Source organism: Urocampus carinirostris, chromosome 7, assembly GCF_059441175.1.
Source record: "Urocampus carinirostris isolate Australia breed hairy pipefish chromosome 7, RoL_Ucar_1.0, whole genome shotgun sequence".
Classification (NCBI taxonomy): domain Eukaryota; kingdom Metazoa; phylum Chordata; class Actinopteri; order Syngnathiformes; family Syngnathidae; genus Urocampus; species Urocampus carinirostris.
Window position 1 is genome coordinate 24,956,524 of NC_142355.1, and position 15,460 is coordinate 24,971,983.

At 38.4% G+C, this 15,460-nt stretch overlaps 1 protein-coding gene across 1 annotated transcript in view; it reads right to left on the reverse strand.

The window, feature by feature from the left end:
- The window catches only part of ddx11 (DEAD/H (Asp-Glu-Ala-Asp/His) box helicase 11), a 45,636-nt gene that overhangs the window by 2,846 nt on the left and 27,330 nt on the right, over positions 1–15,460 (reverse strand). Inside the window, exons 16-27 of the mRNA XM_088339325.1 lie at positions 15,276–15,314; positions 15,045–15,183; positions 11,566–11,700; positions 11,383–11,495; positions 7,685–7,757; positions 7,128–7,231; positions 6,725–6,874; positions 4,637–4,705; positions 4,209–4,312; positions 4,047–4,131; positions 1,782–1,857; positions 247–401 (exon numbers count right to left, since the gene is read on the reverse strand). Coding sequence (XP_088195451.1) covers positions 247–401; positions 1,782–1,857; positions 4,047–4,131; positions 4,209–4,312; positions 4,637–4,705; positions 6,725–6,874; positions 7,128–7,231; positions 7,685–7,757; positions 11,383–11,495; positions 11,566–11,700; positions 15,045–15,183; positions 15,276–15,314 — 1,242 coding nt within the window. The remainder of the gene's footprint in view (positions 1–246; positions 402–1,781; positions 1,858–4,046; positions 4,132–4,208; positions 4,313–4,636; positions 4,706–6,724; positions 6,875–7,127; positions 7,232–7,684; positions 7,758–11,382; positions 11,496–11,565; positions 11,701–15,044; positions 15,184–15,275; positions 15,315–15,460) is intronic.

Below are 15,460 nucleotides of genomic sequence, written 5' to 3' on the forward strand. Positions count from 1 at the left end.
TCACTCTTGGCCAATCACTTGTTCTGTAGGATTAATTTACATTTTGTAACCAAGGGGATTTAATTTTAAAAAGGCTCAAAGAAGGACCTTTGAAACAGGTTGGATTTTTTGCATCGTGAAAGTCCCCTTCTCTTCTCCTTGCGAGCTCAAAATTCATTAATGTCTTCTCTTTTTTCGGTTGTCTACTAACGATAAACTCATCAGTTGGTAAACCAATTGACCAGCGTATCCCTGCTTGCTCCTCACCTTCCGCAAGGCACCAAACGCCGGACCGAAATTGTGATGCGTGCTGGTTCGGCTCCGGATCCACGTGGGGAGTTTTGCAAGCGTGCCTGCACGGGAGTAGCGGCGGTCGCACAACACAATGGAGGAGTAGTCGCCCCGGTGACGAATAGCTCTGCCTTTTAAAAGAGAAACAAAAACACTTGATGGCGTGATCTACGATCAGAGGATCTGGTACAGCTGGGGTGTCAAACATATAGGGCGGATCATGCCCGCCAACGGGTTTAATCCGGCACGCGATACAATTTTTAGAGAAGCACAACAGAAATATGAACCTAGTCACGTCAAACTATGACCTGCAGTTTCTAAATTGTCCACTGTCGCCAAAGCCGGGGTACACTCCGAAGTATACTGCATGTATGATGACTATCGTTTATCAACCAGAGAACATCTGAAGAAACAAACCATCCTGATGTTATTTTAGGTATAATAAAATTCTCAGACACACTGTTTAACCTTTGGGGCCGGAAAGAACTTTATGTACACTAGAGGTATTTTGACCACGGAATGGCCATGCCTTTGCGGTGTTAACTTATTTAATCAATCATAATTTAAACTTATTTTTCTCACTTTCCAGTTTTGCAGGACTTTCCCCGAGTTAAATAAACCAAAGTAAATAAATTCAGTTGTTGTCTTTTTTATTTTTGTTTCTTTCAAGTACAGTTGGTATCAGGGTTGGTACACATTTTTCCAGGCAGATTTCAAACACTTTTCAAGACCTTTCAAAGCCAATTTTCCAATTTCTCTAGTATAATTAAAATAAATATATCAGAAATTTACATACGAGATTTCTAGTCTTTTGTGCACTTATTAAGACATGTTATTTTCAGTTTCAGGAAGTTCTTCCCATTACAATTTACCAGTGGGATACACTACCTTAGTTTTTGCATGGCCCATGATAAATGTCCAGTATTGATACGTAAACCTTGCACTAATACTTCATTTTAGTTAAATTTTATAGTGCCCTATTTAGGTATAGCATGCACCTGTCCTCTTAGGCGCTTCATAGGACAATGCCATACAAACTAATGCCAGCAGTCATTATTCACGAAGGAAGAAGAAATGCAACGGCAAAGCAAAGGCTTCTGAGAGCAGTGTCTGTGTCGTTTTAGGTAGACTTGTTCAAACATGGCAACAATTTCAAGCATTTACAAGCACTTCACCCAAATGCAATTGCTTTTCAATTCTTGAAACGCAACATTAAAATTCAAGCATTTTCAAGGATTTCAAGCACCTTTACGAACCCTATAAACTCAACTAAATCTTTTCTATAAAGAGATTAAATCTTAGTGTAGGGGGGAAAATTAGGGGATCAAAACCCCTTACTAATCGTTTCATAATTGAATCTTACACCCCTGAATAATAACCATCCTTTAAATGTGAGCCTTCGAAAGATCACCCGGCCCTGCAGATAAAGCGCACTTTTTTTGCCATTAAAATTATTATCCGATCCCCAAGAGATTGGTTTTTCGACCATGTGGCCCCTGAGCTAACAGTACCTATTGACTGATTCACAGCTTTCATGCAGAGATTTTCTACGAGTGCCTGGCCTGGACTCTTCCCTCCACTGTGAGTCTGGAAAACATTTAAAGCAGACGTGTGAGTGTGAATACAAAAAAATGGACTGTGATTGTATACAGACGCTGCCCTACTTACGTTCATAAGTTGAATTGGTTCATTAGTTCCTTTAGTGCTATAGTTTGCATGTTTAAGGTTTCTATAAGTATGTTTAAGGCTTGTATAAGTAACCTGTATTGTTTTGTACTAAATAAAAAACATTTCGTAAAATAATATGCTCTATAAAGATTAAATTGACTTTGACTTACTTTTGGAAGATACGCTTTAAGAGGTCCTCCGTGGTAAACAGGGGCCGATAAAAGAGTTCCGACCATTTTCTCAACCGCATCGAGCTTTCTTATTCCACTTTCATTCCAAAAGAAACGGCTCGCCTCTTTACACCAAACATATTGAATGGCTGCACGAGATATAAAACAATAAACATATCAAAGTTCTTAGCGCGCTGGAGATACAGTATAGAATGTTTACACACTAACTAGGAAGAGGAATCGGATTTCTTCTTCGGGGTGGATGCTTGGTGACCTCTGACAGCGCCACACGCGTTAGCGGCGGAAAGAAGCACTACAGTACTGTCCTGTACTCGGAAAAAGGTGCACAATACAAAAATTAACTTACAGCAATGTTCAAGTATCTTTCAACATCCCGAAAAAAAATTTCGGATGTACAGTTTTTCGTAAGTCAAATGGTCGTAAGTAGGGGAGCGTCTGTACTCATTTACACAGGGCTTTAGTAAAAAAAAAAAAAAAAAAAACAACACATTTTTATTCCATGGAGGAATCAACATGAATCACTTTACAAAAAACACAGATACATGAATGCTCAGATGGGCGGATCCATGACTAATATACTGTACAAGGTGTGCCGACTCATTTATACAAAGGTACCGTTCCCTAATTATTGTTGAGCTTCTTGTTAGTGGTAGAGATTGATAATAATAATCCATTATTATTATTATTAGTATTATTTCTTCGTGTGTCAGGCTTATCAGGCCATGTTTAAAGTTCTCAATCCACTCAGCTAAACAAAACATAAAGCAAAAAACATATGTTCAGGGACCCCAAAGAACTGTTTTGTGAATCAGTCATTAAATAACTGATGGAAAAATTACCCCTTAGAGGCGATTTTAATTTAATAATTGTAGTTTAATAATACAAATTGTAATTTTAAAGAATTTCGAACTATGAAAAAATTCAGGTCGGCTCTAATGCACATAAAACAAATTGAACACAAGTGGGATTAAGAAAAGTGTAGCCACCCAAGCCACCCTGTTTAATCAATCCGTGCCATCCCGATTGTGTTTGAGAGAGACCACATCTCATATTATTGTGATCTAGTGCTTTTTATTGCCTTTTTTTCCAATAATAATGGGTCCCAAGAAACTTAGTGATAGGGAAAGGGGAAACAGTGACTGTAATGATCGAGTTGATGAAGGAAATTATCATGAAATTCAAAAATGGTGTGGGTTTTAGACCAAAAGATACTATAATAGTGGTTTTTGAGCTTTTCTTTGCCCTCATGTAGGTTTTAGACCAGGGGATGGTAATACTAATAATACTCTGTAGTTTGAAATATTCTGTGGTCTGTGCAGCCCTTTGAGACTCCTTGTGATAAAAGGCTATATAAATAAACATGAATTGACTTGATTTAATAGTGGTTTGTGCAGCCCTTTAAGACTATGTGATTAAGAGCTATAGACATAAATGTGACTTGACTTAAGAGTGTCTGCTGTCGAAGCACTGCTTAACGGTACAGTAAATTGTTTAACTTTTTTAAAATTTTATTTCCAGTATATCATTAATCAAACATTTGAATAATTGTCTTACTTTAGGTACACATTTAAAATTTTGGGTAAGTATTTCTTTTAGTATGTGACTATTCCAAAGCAGTTTTAGGGCATCTTGGCTTATATGGAAGTATATACGGTACTTGGACGTCAAATATCTAAAATATAAGTCCTGTCTTAGATACTAAGCCTGGGAGAGCAGACCCTTTCTTTTTTTAACCTAGCACTTCCAGTTTTTAACCAACTTTTATATTTATAAGAAAACGATTACCATTGCATCAAATGTAAGATTGAATCATACTAAAAACCAACAGTTTTTAGTGAAAGGGCTTACAATCACAAGATATGTGTCTCCTTTAAATGAAAAGTAAACTTGTAACCGTGAAACAGTAGAATTTCTTACCAGGTGTTTGTCCAGGTAAGACATCTTTTCCTGCAGTTCCGGTGATTTGATGTTGGGGTACGGCATTCCTACCATCATCACGCACCTAGCCACACACCACGTTTGCTTATTATCGAAACAAGCGACCCTGCCAAAACCGTATTCCCTAAGAAGGTACAGTACCTGCCGAGGTCATCCGAGAAATTGATGCCCTCGCTCATCTTTCCACCTACCACCGAGAACAGCACTGCTCCAGTTAAGCTGCCCGATCCTTGTTGAGTGCACCTCTGTCAGGAGTTGTGACATTAATGTTCGGCAATACACTTGTTCCGCGAGGACTGTTGAAGCTTAACTCACTTGTATGGCAAATTCAGGACAACTGTAGTTTACAAATGATTCGAATGCTCTTGGCTAGTGTTTTAGCTTTAATTTTATCGCAAGTTTACAGCTTTCTTTACTTGTGGGGTTTCCTTTGGGTCAATCCTGCTCCCTTATTGTTTAAAGAATATAATTTTGTGTTAGGCTAACAAACAGGAGCCGCTAAAGTGTCCTATCAGGCATGTTTTTCCAGCCTGGAGTAACAAACCAAATGGGAAATGACTGATATTTACCTGGATACAACGAGAGAACTCGCCCAACACTTGCTCCACCTGGTTGGCCTTCTTCGGCTCTTCGAAAATCTAAAGAAATCATAGTTGGCTTTGAAATAGAATTCCCAAAGCAACTTTTAGGACTACGGTTATCTCACACTACTTCGCACCACGGACTTCGCAATTATTCAAAAAATATTAGACAAAAATGTAAGCCTTGCTTTCTGTGTACTGGTTGTAAGGTCGAAGCACATGTTTTCCCCATTCAGACAATCCGTGCCTAAAATGAACTGCACTGTGTGGATGCCAGTCAACTACTCCCGAGGGCGGGGGCTTAGAGAGCAAAATCATGTCAGGTGTGGTGGTGCATTTTGACCGTTCTTCCTAACTTAAAATGGATTGCATCCATGTGGCCGCAATTCTTTATCCCAAGTCGACGGCTGCTGATAGAAGGGGCTGGCAGAGAGTATTTTTGTTGGGTCAGGCGAAACTTGCCACCTAAAATGGACTGCAATTGTGTGGCCGTGATCCATCATGCCTGGTAGCCCACTGCTGCAGGCGGGAACTGGCAGGACGTACTTACAGTGCTGTTCAAAATAATAGCAGTGCAATGTGATTAACCAGAAAATCTGTTTTTTAGTATACTTTGTATTGTTGCATACTAGGGGCAGGGACTGGTGGGGGCTAGTCCTCATTTACCGCGAAAAAACAGGGATTACAATCTTTTTTTCTTGAGGTAGTGTTAAAAAAATTAATATAGATCAAATTAAACTTGTTTAGAATGGGAAAAGATGCATGTGGTATATATTCTGTTTTAGTGGTGGAACATTCACTCCACAAGTTGGATATGAAATACATTATTTTCTCCTGCTGAGTTGGATTAAGTAGGCACTTAAAAAATGATCAGGTCATAAAGCTTGCCACAAGGGTATTTCACTAAGGCTATTTTAATTCTAGTTATAGTAATTATAAGATAGTAACAAAATGATAATAACAAAGTAAAAAAATAATAATAGTAAAAACATGATGAGTTGTTATTTCAAGGTTCCTGCAGCTAAATGTAAGTTCAATTCAAGACGTTTAAAGACTTTTTAAATACCTTTTGAAATCGAATTTGAGACCAAATCAACAAAAAATCAGTATAAACAAAACAAAACAAAAGCGAATCATATTTAGTGCAAATAATACATTGTGCCTCGAACACATTACCTTGCAAAAACGTTCATCGGGCAGCCACTTCTCATTCAATTTACACTTTCTAAGCACGGTCCAAAGTAAACATTTCTGTCTGAAGTTGCTGTGCGTATTGTGGGTAGACCTGCGTCATTTTGATCGTTGGGGCGGTAGTAGTTCAGGAGGTAAAGCGCTCGTCTTGGAATCAAGAGATCGCAGGCTCGATTCCCCGGTATATGTCGAAGGGTCCTTGGGCAATGCCCCCAATGGCAGGTAGTTGCTATCGGTGTGTGCGTGTGTGTGTGTGAATGGGTAATGGTGAAGCACATTGTAAAGCGCTTTGGGAGGTTGGTGAATTATTAAAAGACAATTGATAAATGTTACCAAATCTTTTTAGTTCAAATAATCTAAAGCTTATGAATGTGTTAACATTTTCAGGACTTTTGAAAATTGGATTTTTGACATTTTAAAGCCAATTAAGGCCTTATTTTTAGAATAATTAATTCAATGCCTTTTAAGACTTTTCAAGGATCCGCAGGAACCCTCTATTTAAGGTATGCCTATCAAACTGGTCTGAGTTGTTCTAAGGTCATGGTTTTAAATCCAGCTACCAGCCTTCCGAGTTTGCTTGTTCTCCCCGCGCTTGCGTGGGTTTCCTCCAGGCACTCTGCTTTCCTCCCACATTCCAAAAACATGCATGTCAGGTTAATTGGCCGGTCCAAATTGTCCCTAGGTGTGAATGGGCGCGCGAGTCGTCTGTCCCTGTGTGCCCTGCGACTGGCTTGTAACCAGTTGAGGGTGTCCCCTGTCCACAGCCTGAAGATAGGTGGGATGGGTTCCAGCATCATTGCAACCCTACTGAGGATAAGCCGTTCACACTGAATGGTAACAAAAAGTAGCTCTCAGCTTCAAAAAGGTTGGCGGCCCCTGGCCTACCTTCTTTTTGTTGGCGAGTCGGGCCAGAATCCCTGTGGACTCCCAGTGGGCCACGATGAGTCTTGAGTACTCATACGACGGAAAGAAGCACACCACTCCACCTGGGACCACGTTGCAGATGTTTGAAAGGATTCGGCCTGTTTCGTCCATCTACCAGGAAGCAAAGCTTCATTCATAACTATGACAAACGTTAGAGGCTTGATTTAAACTGGGGCTAAGTCCCAAAATTCCAATTTAGACTGCCAATTCATTATTTGTATATTTCAAGAGTCACAAACCCCAAATTTGATTGATGAAATACTTTTTTCTTCAATTGGTAAAACCAATATTAATCTTACTACGTGTGATGACATGTATTTTTTGAAAAAAAAAAAAAAAAAAAAAAAAAAACATCAAGTATTACCATACGAGGAGAGTCTCTGTTTTGGTAAGTAAAGTCCAGTTCCTGACCAGATGGGCCGCTGCACAGGACAATGGGAAGGAGGTTTTCTGGGGGGATGACATGCCCTGTGGTAACATAAAAAGGGGATAAGGAAATATGCCTCTCATAAAAATGGTCACCTTACCCTAATAAAGTCACACAAACAAAACTCAGAGTTGAATCATGTCTCCCAGTGGCATAAAAAAGCAAATTTCTGTACTTTGAAATCGTTAATATGTTCTTTTAATACACCATGAGTCAATCATCAGAAAGCTAGCAAAGGTTTTACCATGCCAGATGTAAACCAGTCAGAACAACCCACTCTCACAAAAAGATCAAGTGGTGGGCAATTCAGTATATATACTACCAATATTGCTTCACCTCTAAAACAGGCTCGATATTAAGCAAAATATCGATTTCAAGCTCGGAGGGACGTGCTAACCATGCTTACTGTCCTTTGCAATAAAAACAGAGATATTGACAAAGCCATTAGAGATATGAAACAGAGGGGCCGTGAGGCCGAAAAGGGGGCCACTTACCACAAGAAAACTCAATGATGCGCTCTGCCTGCACTCCAGCAGAAAAAAGCAGCTCTTGTTTGAAGTCTGACACCTGCACAGAGCTGCTTTTAGCATGAACATTTCGTGGCAGGGGGTCAGTACAATGAGTGAACCCCTTGGTGCTCTGAAGTTGATCATTACAGACCGACCAGTGATTTGTGAAAATGTTATATATTGGGCAACTGGTAGGTTCCCCATAGTTCCTTCCCTTAACTGTATGTGATCAAATAAATTGCAATTTGGATTCCAGTTACGCAGACCTCAAACCTTTTACTAATACATTTCAAAAGGCTTAATAAAATCCACAGTCAGATAGTTTTTTTTTACCTTTTATAATCTATCAAAAAGTGAAAGAAATTTTTAATCTTCAGAAAAATAAACTCAATCTATATTCAAGTACTTTTGTTTTCTGCATATTATTCCAAAACCATTAAAAACTATTCACCCGCAAGGCAGTACCGTGGTAAATAGGGTCATAAAAATATAAAAAATTATTTGTAATCCAGATCATTGTGGATCCCTATTTATTTGTAATTCAATATTTTGTTTTACTTAGGGATGCCCATCCATAAAGGACTACTTTAAGACAGCTTGTTTTTAAGAACACATTTTAAAACTATGTTTCCCAGAGTTGCTCAGAAGAGGACCTTTAATCAAAACACACATTCACAAACCTCAACCCAGATTGAATGTAAATGATATAAATAGAATGTCTCTTAAATTACTTGGATGTAATCATTTTCAATAATCCAATCAAGTGTAATTAACATTTTTTATTTGAGTTGCTAAAAAATATTTGTTGAATTTATTTTTAGTATTTTAAGTTTCTTTCTTTTTATCTTAGTACCTTTTATTTTAGAAGGTCTACATTTTTACATATAAAATTTAAATTCTATACATTTAAATACATAATTTAAATATAAAACAAAAATAAACTAAACGCAACGTCCTTTACCGTAAAAAGAGCTTTGAATATGTCCCAAAGGCAAAGGAGGTGAAAACAGACCTACTCTAATTTTAAAAAAGGATTTTCCCCAGTGATTTAGGAGGATGACGCTTTACACTTTTGTATAAGCAGTAAACAACAGCAACCAGATGATGAAGGTGTTGTCGGATTTCGGGGCTTCTCCTGCTACTGGTAACCATGGAAACCAGTACTATTCGTTTCATGTGGGGGGACAAACCCCCAACAAAAAAAAACCAAAAAAAAACTACATGGGCACCGCCAGGTTGAACTTGCCCAAAACACCCTACAGCAGGTGTCTCAAATTTAGTTGACCTAGGGGGTATTGGAGGCAGACCCAGGGTGACGCTGGGGCAGATCAGGATTTCCACAAGAATATCATTGTAAAACTTTGCAATTTTTTCAAATACCTTTACTTTTAACACAAAATAATGAATGTAATAAATAAATGACAATGGCCATACAGCAGATACAGACGACTAAAGAAACCACATAGTTACTGACTGACTGATTTGAGAAATGTATTATTTTTTATTCAGTTTCTGTATTAATAGTTATTTAACCTTAAACCTGAATGAATATAACATTAAACCTCAACAAAGCTTCTCTTGCTTACTTCTAGAGACCTGGCAGCGCTTCTTCTCAAATAATCGAGCAACATTTGGCTTGAGGTAAGAAGCAGTGGAGACCCTGAGTCGGGCTTAAAGGTGCTTATCAGTAAGTCTGGACCTGTACTTGAACTGATTGAAGTTCAAGGTGGAGAAGAGCTCCCAAAAAAATCACATGGTCCACTTGAAAAGTCTTGAAAATTGCCCAAGCTTGTCTGCTTCTCCACTCACCTCCCTGAACCTAGCTTTGAGTGCAGAGTTGAATTGCAAGCCAATGAGCTCCATTTGAAGCACAGGAGGGGCATCTTGCACATCAAAGAAGAAGAGGTCCGCAAAAATTTGAAATGTGGCTTTGTGTGTCGCACGAGCCGATTTACCTCAGTCTGTGGTAATTTGCAGCATATTTTGAATGTAATGGTGTTATTGACGTTCTTATTATAACAGAGAGCCTGTAAATGTGTTTTTGGTTCAGCCAATCAACGACTGATGTAGTGTGGTGTGTGTGTGGCGACTTTCTGTGTTGGTCCGGATAATTCCAGCATGTCCTGAGGAGCTGTCGTGCTCATGTTGAACACAAAGAACAAGACATTAAAGACAACTCCGTTTATCATTTACCATGCAGCAGATGAATGCGGAGGAATGAATGAATGAGCAAGGTCCCGCCCACTAGAGCCATATACCTAACAGTGATTGGTTCCTTCAGTTCCGCACACAAGTCATATAAATTTTAGGATATTTTTTTACCCTGATTACTGATGGGCACAGAGGTTTACATATCAAACTTGCATGGGCCAAATTAACATGAAGCAATTATTTTAAGGCAGGGGCCTCAAACTATTGTCCTGTGAGTTTGAGACCCCTTCCCTACAGGTAGTGAGGCCTTGATGACCCAGATGGTGAAGAGATACGTGAAATACAATGTTAATTTACATAAAGTTTCACCCCTTCCACTCCAAGAATAAGCACTTGACAATGGGGTGTTTTGATGTCAAAGGACGAGTTTGTACCGTAAAACTCAAGAGGTGAATAACCTAGTGCTTCATAAACTAGGTAATAGGGTAGCACGATTAACCGAAATCTAATCGACATTGCGTTTTAAACTAGTGCGACTGTGCAATCGCATAACCCCGCGTTTTTTTCTCAAAGATTTATAGACAGCAAATCCCAACAAAGATCCCCAAAAGAGGGCGCTGTTTACGTGTATTTCACTTCTGAATAACCCTGTATTATTCAACAAAATCTCAATCCAAGACGTACCCAAAGTAAATTGAATGCTGCTGTTGAACTGTTTGGAGAATCTGGACGGCTTGGGTCTCTTTTGAACACTCTCACATTTTGTCCCCAACTAAAATAATCACTGCACGTGCTATTAACGTTTACCAATATAAGTTAGAGCACACAGAAATTGTAGGTTTTTATTCTCGACTGATTTTTTTGTCGTTGTTTTTCAATTACATGGAAATGAGTGTAGTATGGGCATCTTAGCTGGAAAACAGCTGGAAAAATACCTTACCTGGTCCCAGGTCATAGTTAATCACCATCTGCATTGGTATTTTGCACATTTTTCTAAGGGTATGTGAAGCCTTTTCCGAAAGTGTCCATTTGGAGATTCCAAAAGGACCAGTGACTGGTAACATCATACAGACCCGTCTTTGCTTCTTAACAGTTTGACAGCTCACAGGCGAATTAAGGCATGTCACTAGTATTAACCCTTGGATGCATGAGTGGGATCAAAAAGGACCCCATGGGTTGTTCTTTAAAATTATAACAAATTAAAAAAAGTTCCAATACCTTTATATTCTAAGTATTCCTCATAAAACATGTGTGACATGATGTCATGGGTATTTTTAGTTTTTCCCCCACTAATCATCGACCCAATTCATTGAAAAGTGTATGTACTGGTAGGTCATGCATCCAAGAGTTAAGTACTCACAGAAAAAAACTAACACAGAAAATGCACTTTCCTTTTAAAATCGAAAATCGCATCGGAATTGCAGTAGTGGTCTGGAAAATCGCAATTGTGTTTTTCCCAAATTTGTGTAGCCTTACTAGGTAACACTTATTGTTGTATATGAAAAAAATACAAATAAAAATAAAAAACTCACAGGCTGCATTGTTCCTCCCGCGATGATGACCGCCCTGCACTCTTTCAAGACTTGGGCAAAGTGGACAGCCGGGTTCAAGAGAAGGAACTTGACGCTGCTCTCGGACAGATTTCCTATACATTTGCATTTTTAGGTTTGCAAACCATGGAACTTTATTATGGTGCTGTGCGTTATATAAGGAACCTTGTCTGTGTATCACCACTCGGCCGTCTGGGTTGGCGTTAGTGAGAGCCATGAAGAAACTCTCGACTTGCATCATAGGGGAAGCAGCCAGTTCTTTCTCTGGCCCAGAGGACCCCTGGTGGTCATTTGGTGGAGCTGCAGACAAACCGGGAGCCAGATTATAATCTTAAAAAAAGTCTAGATTCCATTAAACTATCAATCTGGCCCATAGCGGAGCAAATCACAGTAATTTTCAACAGTTTATAATACAGGAAAATAGCATTTTGTGTTGTTTTGGGGGAAAAAAAGACAACTCTATGTTTTGACCATTACCATAGTAATCTAGTTTCTCTAGTAAAATAAGAAAATAAACCTTAGAATAAATCTAATTACCTGCTGCTTTTGATCTTAGAAATTCCCCATTTCACTTAACTGACTTCAGCACATATTTAAGCAATAAACAAACTAAAGGCTAAATCTCAATATATCATGCAAACAATTTCACTGGCACATTTCTAAGTGTCAATGCTCCATTGAATCAGTCACTTCTCAAAGTGAAGCAAGGCACACCAGAGTCAATTGAACATGCAAGGCCAAAAGATTTTTATTCGCTGAAACGCAGATAATTAGGGACTGAAAAGCCATAAACATGAGTGGGTTGATTCACTTTAGAAAAATTAATGATATCCAAATGTTCTCCATGTTATACAAGCTACAGCCTAATCATTTATTGTTCTCCATTGTGCATTGTTTTGATTTTTTTCAACTGTTCTTTCGAATGGGTCACACTGTGGCACTTGTATCCAGATGACGTCATCATCATTTCCCCAGTCATTAGGCTGCCAAGCATTTTGGTCGATAGACTTGCCCGACGACATATGCAGCCAGACGACTGGCAGTGCTGATATAGCCGTCGTTTGAAATGGTACTTTGTCTCCATCTTGCAGTGGGATGTTTTTACAATCTTTTTATTTGTTATTTTTTTAAGGGGAAAACCGTAGTTTCTGTGATGGCACTGTATCACCGTAGTGGGTTAAAGAAAACCGTACTTATTTCGGCAAAACCATAGTACTTGGCAGGTAAGCTCTATAGCAGGGGTCGGGAACCTTTTTGACTCAAAGAGCCATAAAAGCAAAAAATACTAATTTTATTTTGGAAAAGAGCCACACGATATATTATGAGACAAATTTACTAAATTGCTAAACCCGCGCCCCAGATAAAAGCTTAGTCTTCAGCACATTTATTTTTGATGATTTGATAAAAATTATGAAAAGAGAATAATGCCAGAGCCCCTGTCCCAAATTCAACAAACATACCACTTTAAACTTGGCTCTTTCTTGCAATTACTCAAGATCGGTTAAACTCCTTTTGACCCTTTTTTTCATACATATTGGTTTCAAAACCAAATGCAAGCATTTATTTTGTAAAAACGTCACAACATTCTGAGAATAGGGAGCCTTATGTGTTTACCTTTGGCGAGAGATGGGAGGGAATGCTTGTACTTTTTGCATAGCTCCACCCATCCCTCCCACTCACCCAATCAAATGACTAAGTTCTCTTCCGGTGTTTTGGCGTATTTACAGTTCTGTGGATTTATCATAAAGTATCTGAACACTGAACACAGATTATATAGTAAACTTTTAAATAAAGGATTCTTTAGCGCTGTACAGCCAAAACGAGTTTTTTTTTTTCCCCCCTTTTTTTGTGTGACACCTTGACTGTAAATTGTAGTGAAAAACGTGCCCTATATATACTGCGAAGTGTTACCTTTATAATTAGCTTTGGTTTGGCTTTGCCTGTACCTGAATAGGATAGACAACTCCGGTTTTGAACAAAATGGAGAAATTTTGCATGCAATCAAATTGGTCTCTGAGCCACAGATACTCATAGAAAGAGCCATATATGGCTCACGAGCCATAGGTTCCCGACCCCTGCTCTATAGCATATGAACTACATAAACTATATTTTATGTTGACAATATCTGTGTATTATTTGCCCTCATGTAGGTTTTAGATGAGGTGATGATGTCATAATCGTCTGTGGTTTGCAATAATTTGGTCTGTGCAGCCCTTTCAGACTCTTTGTGATTAAGGGCTATACAAATAAACATGACTTGACTTCACTTAAAAATGAATGAAAAAAACAACCACTTATTTTTGTGCTAATTTTCTTCCTATATCCTATATTATCAATGCAACATCCATTGCAGCCTGGTCATGCTGAAAAAAGGGATTACCTCGTGTGCAGTCCCTTCATTTTCTACACGCTGAGATTTTTGAGTTTTTCCTTGCCCTCATGTAGGTTTTAGATCACGGGATGGTGTAAAAAGAGTCTGTGGTTTGTATGCAATAATCTGTGGTCTGTGCAGCTCTTTGAGACTCCTTGTGATTAAGGGCGTCACAAATAAATATGACTTGACCATTAAATTACCAATACAGTAATCCCTCGTTTTTCACAGGAATTGCACCTCAAAAAGGTTCTTCGATATTCAAAAATCCGCAAAGTAGAAGGCAGATTTATTTGTATAGCCCTTCATCACAAGAAGTCTCAAAAGGCCTGCGCAGGTTACAATGACACCATCCCCTGATCTTAAACTTTTATTCATTTGTTAAATACTCTATTATACATTGAAAAGAAAAAAAAAACAAAATCAATTCAAAAGCTGATGCAACTGTTAAGCAAATAAATGTATTGTAGTTTATTTTTTATTTTTTACAAATAACTTCTGTACTGTCAAATTCTAATTTTAAAAATAGTCTTACCGCTTTTTTACACAACTGTATTGATTAAGGACATAATCCATTTTTCTTCAGATGATGTTTAGTCGCCATCACGTGGACATGGATACGGCATTGAGATTCGTTTAAAGGGGTGGACACCCCAAAAAGTTTGAAAGGGCCATATTGGACCAAAAAAAAGGGATCTGCAAAAATTCAAAAGCCTTATAAGAAAGGAAAAAACATACTGTATCTATCTGTAAGCATTGGAAAACATGAAGAAAGGATCCTGTTTGTCCTCCTACATAAAACCATATATTTTTCCATTATCAAACATTTTTGAAAAAGCGCCAGGGATCTATTAAGGAGAGCCAAAGTTCCTCTTGCAGCAAGTTTTGCAGGTCGAGAAGTGCAACTTTTTTTTGGCCCCGGCTGCTGGTGCTTTTGTTGATAAAGAGCATTTAGTTAACATGATAGCTTTCAGAGAAACTAAAAATTGAAAAGGATTTGAGCATACGTAATATATGTTTGTCATGCTGTCAAGCTTGACATATAGGTAGACACAGGCAGAAAATGGGCAGAGTGACTATTTAGCCAATTAGAATGCAGAACACAATGCACGATTAAAAAAAAAAAAAACGAAAATATTTAACCCCGTTACAGAAAGGGATTAGTGTACTGATAACATACCTATTACATCTAAACATGACCATTTTGCAGTTAAACAAAAAAAACACGGTGGTCAAGCTGTTTCAGTCACTGAATACGAAAGTGACATCAGACCTGGTGGAGTGTTCGGGTTTCCGTGCAGGGACTGAAGGTAGAGTTTCAAGCCCTCCGTGCGTCGGTTTTCCTTTTGGGAGACCGCATGGGTTTGAGGAGTCACGCCGGAACCTACGTACTTCTCCACGAAACCACCCAACTGTGAAAAAATATTTATTTTTATTTTCTTCTAAATTTTAGTGTGTCCTGTAGCTGGAACAAACTGATCATGCGAACTCCGTGCAGACTTACTTTTCTGCTGATCATGCTCTTCTCAAAGTATCTGTGCAGCTAGTGAAACAAGGAAGATGAGATAAATGGGATACATTGATTATTTTCAAATATACTGTACTAGGTTATTCATTTTCTGAAGTGCAATTTAAAAAAAATGTGATACAATCTGGATTCATTACAAATGAATTGAAATATTCCAAGCG